Source organism: Neofelis nebulosa, chromosome 3, assembly GCF_028018385.1.
Source record: "Neofelis nebulosa isolate mNeoNeb1 chromosome 3, mNeoNeb1.pri, whole genome shotgun sequence".
Lineage (NCBI taxonomy): Eukaryota > Metazoa > Chordata > Mammalia > Carnivora > Felidae > Neofelis > Neofelis nebulosa.
In genome coordinates this window covers 64245339-64258705 of record NC_080784.1, presented here as the reverse complement: position 1 = coordinate 64258705, position 13367 = coordinate 64245339, and the positions used below count along the sequence as shown (strand labels likewise).

At 38.0% G+C, this 13367-nt stretch overlaps 1 protein-coding gene across 6 annotated transcripts in view; it reads left to right on the top strand.

Annotated features, from left to right (window-relative positions):
* The window catches only part of KLHL2 (kelch like family member 2), a 121806-nt gene extending 112337 nt beyond the window's left edge, over positions 1-9469 (top strand). For 3 of the 6 annotated variants that reach the window (XM_058720957.1, XM_058720954.1, XM_058720960.1), the window contains 6 exons: positions 1099-1296; positions 1927-2028; positions 3357-3485; positions 4101-4241; positions 7047-7190; positions 8350-9469. In XM_058720957.1, the coding sequence (XP_058576940.1) occupies positions 1099-1296; positions 1927-2028; positions 3357-3485; positions 4101-4241; positions 7047-7190; positions 8350-8378 (743 nt within the window). In that variant the 3' untranslated portion in view covers positions 8379-9469. The remainder of the gene's footprint in view (positions 1-1098; positions 1297-1926; positions 2029-3356; positions 3486-4100; positions 4242-7046; positions 7191-8349) is intronic. The other 3 variants (XM_058720958.1, XM_058720955.1, XM_058720959.1) reach the window with 3 other exon arrangements.
* Positions 9470-13367: the final 3898 nt, after the last annotated feature.

Here is a 13367-nt window from a genome sequence, read left to right as displayed (position 1 = left end):
GAGGAAGGCCTCCTAGAGAATGTGGAACTTTCAGTAGGACTTTAAACTCGAAGAAAGCACAGTGGATGGTGAGAGGGGCTTCTCAGATCAGGAGAAGCACAGGAGAAAGCTTAGAAAAGTGAAAAGGTGGTTGAGATCCAGAGGCTAGCAATTTGGCTTCTCCATCCAGGGATGCCCTAACCTCTCTTTAGCCCAGGGTCAGCGAACTTCTTTGGGACCAGAGAGTGAGTATTTTAGGCTCTGGGGGTTATATGGTTTTTGTCACAACTCATGTCCCACTATCATGTGAAAGTAGTCATAGATACTACATTAATGAATGGGTGGGGCTGTGTAAGACTTAGGAATGCAGAAATTTGAATTTCATGTAATTTTTTACGTGTCACAAAATTTTCTTTTGGTGGTTTTTCAACCATTAAAAAAATGTAAGGGCACCTAGGTGGCTCAGTCGGTTAAGTGTCCGACTCTTGGTTTCATCTCAGGTCATGATCTCATGGTTGGTGAGTTCAAGTCCCTCATCAGGTTCTACGCTGACAGTGCAGAGCCTGCTTGGGATTCTCTGTCTCTGCCCCTCTCGTGTGTGTCTCTTTCTTTCAAAATAAATACATAAATTTAAAAAAATGTAAAACCCCTTCCCAGCTCATAGGTTCTACAAAAAATAATCAGCTTGCAGGCTGTAATTTACTGTCCCCTGATTTATCGCACTGTGATAAACCAGAAGTATATTGTGCAAATTAAGATACACATATAAAGTAGAAGATCCAAAACTGAAAGCCATGGGAGCTGTATACAAGTGGTTGGCAAACTTCTTGGCTCAGTATTTAAGTCTATAAATAAATATTTGAAAAAGTCAAGAGTCAGAATAATATGTCAGCCCATACCATTGGATTTTTTAATAATCTTAGAAAGGAGGAAAATGTATGGGTTAGATACTCTTGCTAATGAGTAGAATTCTATTCAGTCAGCATTCTCCTAAGAGTAGCTTATATTCTGACAACAGCTATAGACTTACTGGAATGCAGCCTTTAGACAGTATGGTAGTCTATCTATGGTATGAGTATGGTTGCATACTCATCGTTAACTGCTGGATTTCTCTTGCAGGGATGGTCTACATGGCTGGGCTCGTTTTTGCTGTTGGTGGCTTTAATGGCTCCTTAAGAGTCCGCACTGTAGATTCCTATGACCCCGTGAAAGATCAGTGGACCAGTGTTGCTAACATGCGAGACCGCAGAAGCACTTTGGGGGCTGCTGTATTAAATGGATTGTTATATGCTGTGGGAGGCTTTGATGGCAGTACAGGTAACTTCCTTTTCATCTTTTCTACATTGCATTAGAATTAACACAACAATCACATTTAGGGAACGAATTGGGGCAAAATTAGACATTGAGTGTTTTAACGGGAATTTATAAAGATAAGTTTAAAAACTCCCATCAAGAATTCTTTTAGGGGCACCTGGGTGGCTGAGGTGGTTAAGCGTCCAACTCTTAATTTTGGCTCAGGTCATGATCTCACAGTTCATGAGATCTGTGCTGATAGTGCACAGAGTCTGCTTGGAATTCTCTTTCTGCCCCTTCCCCTGCTTGCACCTGTTCTCTCTCTCTCTCTCAAAATAAATAAATGTTAAAAGAACTCTTTTAAATGGTGTAAGAATACTAAGTATATAAATTTTCTTCCTTATGGATCACTGTCAGTCCTCTTACTACATTTAAAAAGCTAGTAAGTGTGAGTAGCATGGTTAGGGGCCCTGGGGAAGAGAGGCTATGCCTATTTATTATGTAATTGACATGTTTACCTTCCACCATTTTCCTCTTTTCATTTTAGCCCAATTTAACATACCTAAAGTATTTTTCCCTAATAATATATATAAAAGAAAAATTACCTCACTTTTTTTTAGAGGAGGAAATGAAGAGCATTGTGCTTTATTATAGGTTTATCATCTGTGGAGGCATATAATATAAAGTCTAATGAGTGGTTTCACGTGGCTCCCATGAACACAAGGAGGAGCAGCGTGGGTGTCGGTGTTGTTGGAGGTGGGTGCTGACTGTTCTTTTAGGTGAACATTTCCAGGCACATATGGCTTCTGGATTGCTAGCAGTGATTCTTCTAGTAATCCAAACACCAGTTTTCTAAATGAGCAAGCAAATGATCATTTAAAAAAGGAAAGGAGTAGCCATCGTAAAATTTTATTTATTTTTTTAAATTAGTTTGTCTATATAAAGTAACCTATGTAAGGCCCTTGTTTCCCCCTCACCTCCTTCTCTCCCTCTGTCCTCTTCTTTGCCCCTTTCTCTCCCTCCCTCTTTCTCTCTCTCTCTCTCTCTCTCTCTCCCTCTCTGTGTGTGTGTGTGTGTGTGTGTGTGTGTGTGTGTGTGTGTGTCTGTACCTTACATAAAACTGTTAACTGATCTTAATACAATTATTTGGGGAACAAATCAAATGACATAAGTGAAACATTTTAATTCTAGAGAAAGGCTATTTCACATTTAAGAGGATGTATTGCCACAGTTATTTATTTATATCCTACTTTGTTTACCAACAGAGCTTAAGTAGGCTATAAGTATTATTTTTTGGTGTGATTTTTATTTTATTTGCTTGGGCAGATCTGTGGGTTCTCGCTCCCTCCCTACTGTGGGTGTAATTCTTTGCACTGAGTTTTTTTTTGAAAAGCTTTCTTGCGATATAATTCACATACCAAACAATTCAGCCATTTAAAGTGTTCAATTCAATGTACGTCCATCACCACAATGCATTTTAGAACATTTTTAACCCAAGAAGCAGTCCACTCCCCTTAACTGTCATCCCCATTCTCCCTAGACCTCGGCAGCCACTACTCTACTTTCTGTCTCTGGATAAATTTCCCATTTTTGGAAATGTCATATTAATGAAGTCATATAGTATGTGTTCTTTTGTGACTGGCTTCTTTGATTTAGCATAAAGTTTTCAAGGTTCATCTATGCTATAACATTTACTAGTACCTCATTTCTTTTTATTGCCAAATAATATTCTATTGCATATTGGTACTAATTCTTGACTTAACTGTTTTTTGCCAAGTTACTAAGATTACTATATTCTGTTTTCCAGGATGTTGTTCACTTACCAAATAATGTTATCCAAAGATGTAGTGAGTTTTATGTTTCTGTTTTATAGTCAGATTTATTGACGAAAATGTTAAATTAATACCATCACGTATAGATCTTCATAATGCAGTTTGGTAACTCTACTGTCACCATTAGGCAAGATCTTCATAATTTATAAAAATGAGTAACAAAAGGGAAACTGCTACTGTGGAGGAAAATACTTTATGACTTGAAAAAATGGCTTTTTATGAATTTGGCTTTCTTTGTGATTCCTTGTTTAGGTTTGCTCTATGCTGTAGGGGGGTATGATGGAGCGTCACGTCAGTGTCTTAGCACAGTCGAATGCTATAATGCTACCACAAATGAGTGGACCTATATAGCAGAAATGAGCACCAGACGGAGTGGAGCCGGTACGCAGGAAACTCATTTAGCAATTGAAGTATGAAAATGATGGAAAAGAGTTAAACAAGTGAAATGATTCATTAGCATCTCTTTATACCATCGGAAAATATACATACTGATTTTAATGCCACTGTCAAATGTCTTTTGAATTATGCAGGTAGTGGTAGTAGGTGTACTTAAATATCACTGTAAAATTCGTAAGTGCTATATTAAAGGCTTCTTCTGGGTTTCATTTAATTATTTATATTGTTTGGCATTCCTTTTAGTTTTTGTTTTGAGTGCTTATTGAACTCAATAATCAAGTCTCTTCATATCCTTTTCTTACAAATTTTGTGCTTTAATACTGGTTTGCTTACACCATGAAAGTTGATTTCAAGAGATCATGTTAAAGGACTTGCCTCTCTGTGTTTCACGTACATATTATTTTTATTCTATTTGACATCCCTCTTTTAGAATAATAGTTCTTATTGGGATACTCACTTGTCAATTCTGTTCATTTCCATTTCTTAGATTGTATGCTTTAATATTGACTTACTTTTACAAGTCATTTGTAGAAACCCCAATATGTTCTAAATTTCTTGTCCCTTTTACTCTGCTCTAGTTTGGTTCTTTGTGTTTTATAGGTGTTGGTGTGTTAAACAATTTACTGTATGCTGTAGGGGGTCATGATGGTCCTTTAGTACGAAAAAGTGTTGAAGTGTATGATCCCACCACCAATACATGGAGGCAGGTTGCAGATATGAACATGTGCAGAAGAAATGCAGGTATCTGTCTAGCTTACAGTTACGAAATGTATATTGATTTGTATTCAGAGTTTTACTAGTATTGCTGTATATTTATTCTTTTAGTGATTTGGGTTTTCTAATAGATTGGTTCTTTAAAGACAGAAGCTTATGTAATAATTTTATATAGTGTATGCCTAGCTTAGTGGCTCCTTTTTGGTGACTAAATGAGAGGAAGAGCCCTCTATATTTGATGCTTGAATTCATTCATTCTTAACCACAAACATTTTTTATTGCATACCATGCATAATGTACTAGAGACTACAGTTCTCAATTTAGTCTGGTTGAGTAAATATTGGTACCAGGTTAAAAGCTAGTTGTTTACCTGAATCTGAAGCTTGAAGAAGCTAACCCTAATTTACTAGTTCTTGATTTCTAAAAATGGAAAAACTGAAACAACAATAGCAACAAGTAATTTTAAGAAAACTGAGGTCTTCAAGATTAGGGAACTAACCTCTTAGAAAGAAGATCCATGAAAGGAAAATAGAAATGGAAACTAGATCCAGGATAGCTAGATTGTCTTTTCGGGAAATGCTGGTCTATTTGAAAATGCCATTATCTTCATGCCATTTTCCAGTCCAAAATAAGTTCCTCATGATTCTCAAACTCACTGTTCACCACTGGATGATGTCGCAAGATGCACCCTCGATCCTGCCCAAAATGCTCCTCTGAATTTCTCTTTATTTTTACAAAAATTTCTATTTGGGACGCCTGGGTGGCTCAGTTGGTTAAGCGTCCAACTTTGGCTCAGGTCATGATCTTGTTGTTCATTAGTTCGAGCCCCGCTTAGGGCTTACTGCTGTCAGCGTGGAGCCAACTTCAGATCCTTTGTATTCCTCTTCCTCTCTCTGCCCCTCCCCATCGTGCACACAGGCACACACACACTCTCTCTCTCAAAAATAAACATTAAAAAAAAATTTCTGTTTAATTCAATGTGATCATGAGGGGAGACAAAGTACGTGGGACTGCAAGGACTGTCTGTAACAGAACAGAATTTATAATTAATTCCACTTGACCTTTCCCCTCATCTAGTCAGTTGTATTTGGTGAGGTGCTAAAAACCTCTCTGCTTTAGACAGTCCAGAACTATGGTAAGACCCACAAATTATTAAGTAGAATAAGTGCTTGACCCTGGTGTATACAAAGTTAGAAAAGCCACAGTAATACATTCATGTGCCTTGCTGGACTGGGAGATTTATTTGCATTTAGCTTTCATTATTTTCCTAAAGATTGGAATAGTCTGTGACTTTCTTCTCTACCTGTGTTTTATTGTTTTCAAATCAAAATTAGTTCATTTCTGCTAGTGAGAAGAATAAGGTAGTCATTTGTGTATGTAGAACTACGATCTTGCTCTTGCTTTTCAAGTGTTTGAGCTACATTAAAATGGTATGAGTTTGCTCCCTGTCAAGAGACTAGAATAGTAACACAATTGAATTTGAGTAGAGAAGATCCATTCCATTTGCACAGAAAATACTATTGCTTGTCCACTTTTAAATGCCATATAGAGATTTGAACTCATTATTTTGTTATGTTAAAAATCCGCAGGCATCTGTTCATTATGTTAGAAAAACCATCTACAAAACTACAGAGACCAGTGTGTGGGCAGCATCCTCTGGATGTTTTAATGCCCTCCAAGTGCCAGTTTATTAATAGCTCTGAACCTTGTTTAAAATTCTTAGAAATATGCTTTTAAAATATACACTAAAATAAAGAGCTTTTAAAAGGTGTTCATCTTGGCATGCCTCGCTGGCTCAGTCGGTAGAGCATGCGACTCTGGATTTCGGGGTTGTAAGCTTGAACCCCATGCTGAGTGTAGAGATTACTTAAAAATAAAATCTTAAAAAAAGGTATTTATCTTTTTAACTCAGCAATTTTCTTTGTAAAAAAATATATTTAGGAAATAGTTGCACAAGTATGCAAAAAAAGTATGCAAGAGGAATCCTTGTTCATTGCAACATCATGATAAGAGCAAAAATACCTGAAAATAACAATATCTAAAAGACAAACAAATTATGGTATTATAGATGGAGTACTATGCAGCCATTATAAATTACATAGATCTGTATTTATTAACTTAGGGAAGTGTCCAAGGTATATCATTTAGGAGTGGGTGGGTAATAAAGTAGCATGTGTAGTATGAGGAACTTTAAGATTAAAAAAAGAAGTATCTGAGTATATATGCATAGAAAAGAGTCTGCAAGAGTAGAGATCAGAATTTCACTGGCCATTATTCTAAGTAGTACAGAATTAGAGGTGATCTTTTTTTATATATGCTTTTCTAGGTATTTTGAATTTTTCCAAAAAAATGAGTTATTCTAGTAATAAATAATAGTGTTCTCTCCTCTTACAGGAGATAAAATAGCTAACCATTCAGTATCATTTCAGGGTTCAAAATCATTTTTACCTTCTACCAATATATATTTTTTCTTTAGGGTTCCCTAAGAAGCTGACTTTGGGAAAGTTAACTGAACGTTTTGACCTTTAATTTTTCTTTAACAAAATAAGAATTAAAATCGTCTCTGACCCGTAAAGTAGGGTTGTTGTCAAGACTAACTGAAATAGTGCCCGCATAAGCAGCTACTGCCTACATGGCATGAGTAGGAGCTCGGAAGTGGTGTTCACCTCTCAAATATAAGAGGAATTGTTTTCATGTTCACCATCTTCTCTTCTTGCCTCTTTTCAAGGAAATCAGTGTCTCTGGAACACCTCACCAAACACATATAGGGGTATTTATATTTCCCCAAAGTTTTAAAATTAATTGTTTTTTCTCTCCATAATTTTTTTAAAGGAGTTTGTGCAGTTAATGGTCTGTTATATGTAGTTGGAGGGGATGATGGTTCCTGTAACTTGGCATCAGTAGAATATTATAACCCAACGACTGATAAATGGACAGTTGTGTCATCTTGTATGAGCACAGGGAGAAGTTACGCAGGTAATAATTGTCTAATTGTCTTCTATTGGAATATGAGAAAGATTACATCATCTTGATTTTTATGTAAGAATGTTGTCAGAAGAATTTTCTCAAAGTATATTTCTTTTCTCAAAATAATTAATACTGGATGTATATATTCTAAAATAAGGCACTGGTATTCTTTTGTCATTCTACAGTCATTTGAATTCAAAATCCCAAACCTTTCCAGTGTAGAACAGTACAATAAAATTTAATATGGCTAAAATCTACATAGAGTGGAGTTCACTATGTGGCAAGTCTTTAATTACTCAGCTATCCAAGAAATATAACCACTAGAACATCTCCCCTGGCAGGGTGCCGTGTGATAGTACTACAGTAAGACAGTGGCATAATTTTTCTTACTTAAGCAAAACAGTGGTTGAATCATATAAAATACCATTTTTGGCCCACTGTCTTAGTAAGAGTTTGGTAGTAATAATAAATATAATGACGGGTCTTTAAAATTGTATGTTGCATATTATTCTGATGACAGATACGTATGTATATCACTCTAAATTCTAATATTCATTCTGATATTGACCCAATAGTGGAGAGAAAAGAAGTTTATACTAACTAACCATCACTGTTATTTAGGTATCATCCAAACACCTAATAGAAGAACTATATATAGTAGGATCCCAGAATAACATAGCTCAAAATTAGGTGAATTTTTTAAATAGCTTTATTGAGATATAATGGACATAAAGTAAACAGCATATATTAAAAATGTAGAATTTTACTAGTTTCGACATGTGTATATACCCATGAACCCATCATCACAATCAAGATAATGAAAATATCCATCACCCCCAAAAGTCTCTTGTGTCCCTTTGAGTATTAGGTGGATTTTGACATTTCCTGAATAAAATAAAATTATTTTCCTTTAATTATAACTATAAAGAGCAAAAGGTTAGTTCTGGATTAAATAGTCTGATGTGGTTCTGGTCCATAACCGGAACAGAGATTTAGCTGTCATTTAGATTAAAATGATAGTAGTATTAAATAAAGTTTAAGAAAGAGACCTTGAAACACCATGATTTGTTCAGTCCCTGATGTTTTTGTAGGAAAGAGTCCACTGCTTTCTGAGAGGTACAGAATGCTGCCTGTGACTTCTGTCTTACTTCTTTGTGTCTTTGCTCAGGAGTCACAGTTATTGATAAACCACTATGAGCCTGAAGGGCATTGTTGGCATATTTATACTGGAGAGACAGGCTTCACCAAGTATTTCTGAAGTGACTCAGAGCCTAGCACTTCTCCACTTGTGGCTGCACTTTACGTCTCAGCAGAAGCTACGATCGGCTGCCCTGAGAGGCCTCAGACACTGAAGATTATTTTTGGTAGAAGCACCGCATAGGCTTTTTCTGCAATGAGCAGCAGCTGACTGAGTTTTAATAAGAATCCCGGACTGCAGTACTTACTCTGTAGTCTTTAGACAACAGTTGCTTTCTTAAAGACTAGTTCTTTACCAACCTTGAATGACTATGGATTATTTTGTGAAGGAAGATAAAATAATGTGTGTTCTTGTAAAATTAAATTTTATCTTTATTCCTTCTCCTGAAAATCTGTATACACAGGAACTGAAAATCTTTGAACAGGTATTAAAATCTATGTAAGTACACAAACTAGGTGAGGGATAAAACTGTTTGCTTTTATAAAATACCTTTGATTACATGAGTACAATAAATTGTGTGCATATAATGTGTGTCTATATGCTTTCCTTTAAATATGTTTGAAAAGATGTTTGAAACTTGATTATACTATTTATAATTGGCACAGTACTTTGAATTATGCCAGTACTACATTGTAAAACAGAGTTGTATTTTTTGATATTTAACAATGCTTAACACTTTAAAATGCCACTTCTGAGGAATGAACATGGTGTAACACACTTGACTGTGTGTGATGCCAAACTTTTTTAAATGAAATATAAATTATGCTTATTTATTATTTTCTTTAGTTTAATCTTGGTCATGTTTTGGTGTGTATTTTTAATTTTTTTCTTAAAGTAACTCTTTGGCATGAATATTACTGCAGGTTTTTGATGAATATAATGAATGTATGGAATTCAACTGAATTTGCATGGTCTTAAGAATTTTTTCTGTGTGTATAAATTTAGCTGCTATTAACAGAAGAGAGAACTTTCTGTGAGTAGCCATGTGCGTTGATCAAATACAATTTTTCTGAGATCTTCAATTAATCTCACTTTAAGATGACCAAAACATGTCTTTCTTGAATATCTTTGAATAAAAGTTTGTATATTATTTGTTTCACATTGTCCTTGATTTGTATCTATTTAGTTTCATATTAAGAAAGTTGCCGACTTCGTTTTTCTGTTCTTTTTTTAAAGTTTGCATTTTCTGTAACTTCACAAATCAGTATTTTAAATTTGATGCCAAAGTAACCTATAAGGCAAGTCTGTTATCATTAACTGAGGTCCCTGAAAATTGTTATCCAAGAAAAAGTTACCTCAACCATCAGAGAAAAGTCTCCCAAGTATTGGTGAAATTTAAAGTTTTTATATTCCTCTGTCCCCTAATCTAAGCACAAGATAACAATAGAACAAAGAGCAATGGACCAAAAAGAAAAAAAAAAAAATCTGCTCTAAAGTAACTGAGAAAGGAATTGTGATTTTGATACTAAATAAAAGGAATTGAAGGATTGGGAGTGGGGGAGCAAGATGGACAGCTGAGGTTGTGGACCCCTGACAGGGTGCAGAGGGGGAGGGAAGGAGATGGGAAGGGGAAGAGGGGAAGGACGAGTGGGGAGGGGAATGGGAAGGAGAAAGTGCGATGGGATATGGTGGCTGTGCCTCAGAAGAGGAATTTAAAAGGCTAGCATAGACAGAACGTTAGCCAGAACAATGGCTAACCAAGAGGAAAGAATTATACCTGTGATAAAATTTCCATTTAGTTTAATACAGAGTACTGAAATTTAAACAACCATATTTAATACTCGAACTTCCAATTATAAATGGAAATATAAAGAACTTAATCAGAAAAAGAAAAAGCCTCTGCTTACCATATGAAAAAGTGAATTTCTGCATTAGTGTGGCTCCAAGCACATCTACTGTCAACGAACATGTTGAGGATCTAATGAACTTAGAGCACTATTAGCTGTTTCCCACAGTGGCATCAAGGAAAATGTGTGTCATTATCTTTCCTGATCGCTTCCAAACACTAATATTCTATGAAACTCTCTGTGCATTATTAGACTTATCTAAAAAATGTGTAAGCTTTTCTTAAAATGCAATCTATTAAGGTAACAGAGACTTAAATACTTAAAATGTCAAACACCACTTTGTCTTTACTTCCTTTGAAGCTTTAATAGCTATACTATAACGTAGTTTTGCCACGTTTTGTCAGTGGGTGGATTCATAACTGTTCTCAGAGGCTTTGGATGTACCCTGTTCCCCCATGCCTCTCTGTCTTTCCAGTTTGGAACACCCCCCCCCACCCCTTTTTAAAAAGGCATAGAAGACCATTCCTGGTATGTTCTATTATCGTACAAAAAAGAGCAGAACTTAAGACAGAGGGGCATGTTAGAAATCCTGCCAAAGAAACAGCACCAGGTTTGAGCAGAGTTCAAGACTAGATTTGAGCATCTGCATTGGGAAGGAAATCTGCTTCCTGCTTTGTGTGGATCTCTGCTTTCTTGGCCAAATGCACTGGTGGCAAGGGTACGGTGGATGGGGTGCATACTGCTAGGAGTTCCTTTAGACTCTGGCATATGATTCCTGGTTTTTATTATCATCTCTTAGAGCATGAGGTCCTGGGTATTCATAATCTTAGCTGCTGATGAGTTATGAGACTTTTTTTGTTTATTTGGAGAGAGAACGACGGAGAGAGAAGGGGGAGGCACAGAGAGAGTGGGAGAGAGTGGGAGGGTGTGAGAATTCCAAGCAGGCTCTGCACTGTCAGCACAGAGCCCCATCCCACGAACCATAAGATCATGACCTGAGCTGAAACCAAGAGCCAAATGCTCAACCGCCTGAGCCACCCAGGCACCCCGAGTTATGAGACTTATTTTATTAGAGACAAGGGTAGCATAATACACATTGATGTGCTATGCCTGCCTCTTGTTTCAGTTTGATCTTGAGCAAATTGCCTCCTATTGGCTTGTATGGCTGCCAGTGCCTCAGTTGGAAGAGGAGGTTACAGGGGAGAGTGGAATCACACTTTGAATCAAGACTGGGGTTCCAACCCTGGCCTCATGACTCTAAAGAAGAAAAAGATGTGTACTGGAAAACCCATGGGCATAAGAATCAGAAGGTGGCTCTAAATTTATATCCCTCTCCAACAGCTGCTTGCTGTGACTTTAAACACATTACTTAACCTCTGACTGTTATTTTGTCTTCTCTAAAATGGCAACAGTAGTGCCTGTGTCACAAGGTTATTGTGGGATTTGAAAGAAATGATGTGTGTTATAATAAGCTTGAAATACAGAGGACCCTCGATAAATTACCGCCTTCGTTGCTCTTCTCTGAACATCCCATTTCTTCATTGTAGGGAAATAACTGAGTTGGCTGCCATATCTGTATTTTCTTTCAGCTCTAAATGTCCAAGATTTAAAATAATAATTTGGCCCCTCCAATACATACACCTGCTCTGATTTAGAAAATGTATCTACTATGGTGGATATGATCTGAAATGGTCAGTAAGCACTTTACTGAACACTTCCTGTATTCCAGATACTTGTGCAAATGAGATGTAGGTATTATTACAATACTCATTTTACAAATGTACTAGATAAGACTTTGAGAAGTTACCCAAGAGCACACTGCTGATTGAGAAAGCCTGGTAACCTCAGCCAATAAGAGGGGGGATCTCTGGAGCTGGGCTGGACAAGCAAAGTAGTCCTAAATTAGGATGAGGGGCTGCACTTTTGTACTGCGGCATCATCCAGTCACTGGACTCCGGTCCCATGGAAAGGGGGTGTGCCAGTGGGGAGAGGTGGCTGTCCTTGCCAACACTCAGAAGCTAAATGCCTGCTTCAGTCCTGAAGAGGGGGATTTGGGTGGTGCACCACAGCATCCATTCCAGGACACCATTCACCTGCCTGCACAGGCGTCCTACAGGGTTCTGACCACCAAAAGGGCAGATCCATTTGCTTTTCATTTGATTTGACCTCGCTGTCCTGATACTTTACAGAGAACGTGGTTGTCAGACATGGGACAGTTAGACGAGAGAGTCACTGAACTTATCGAGAGACATCCACCAAAAGGGGACTTCCTCAAGCTGATAGTGCCTGAGTTGATGGGTGATGGGTAAGGGAAGAGATGGCTGAGTACTTCAGGCAGAAGCACCAGTTTGAGCATAGCCCTGAGAGAAACAACGGCATCCTGTTTCCAGAAACTACTGAATAGCAAGTGCTTTCACCTAGCCCAAATGGTGCCTTTGTGCGAATTTTTAGAAGGCCCTGTTTAAATTCGTATACTATTACACCATCTGTACACACGACTCTTATTGCCTCGTACACAAGTATTTTACTGTTGACACATGGCGGAGACGAGGCTAGGGCTCCCGAAAAGTTGTAAGCGCATCAAGCTCTCTGCCCGTTTGTCCCACACCTGGATTACACCACGTACACCACGTGGGCGTTCTCAGGTCACGGCCTATGGGCTAGATTGACGCCTAAACACCCCAGGGAGCAGCCGTCTGCCAAGTCAAACCATTTGCTAAACTTTTCTGAGCTTCGTGTTTTCTCATCTGAAAATGGGGGTAATCATAACTCTTTAGATGATCACAGGAGATATATTGCGTTTGAAATTCTCCATCTTCCACATATAGGGGGTTATTAAGGGACACTGGGGCTGGGGAAACAAGGAAGAAGAATGATCTAGATCCAAGGTAGAGCAGAGGGAGGCAAGGCTGTCTGTAAAGAAACCGTCAAAACAGATCTTAAAACTCATTTATACTTTTTCTTCCCAGGTTTTTGCCAAGCGACTGCTACACAAGTCACATTTTAAAGTCGCGCGGAGGGCGGCCTGGTACCCTCTTCCAGGGACTGCGCGGGGGCCGGCAGCAACTCCTCAAGAACCGCGGTTGCCAAGGCAACTCCTTGCAGCGGCTCTCTAGTGGTGGTAGTGTCCGCCCCCTCACGCCGTCACGCGTCCTCGCGCTTCCCCGCCTCCAGGCGCGCTGCGGCGCTGGCTACTGGCTA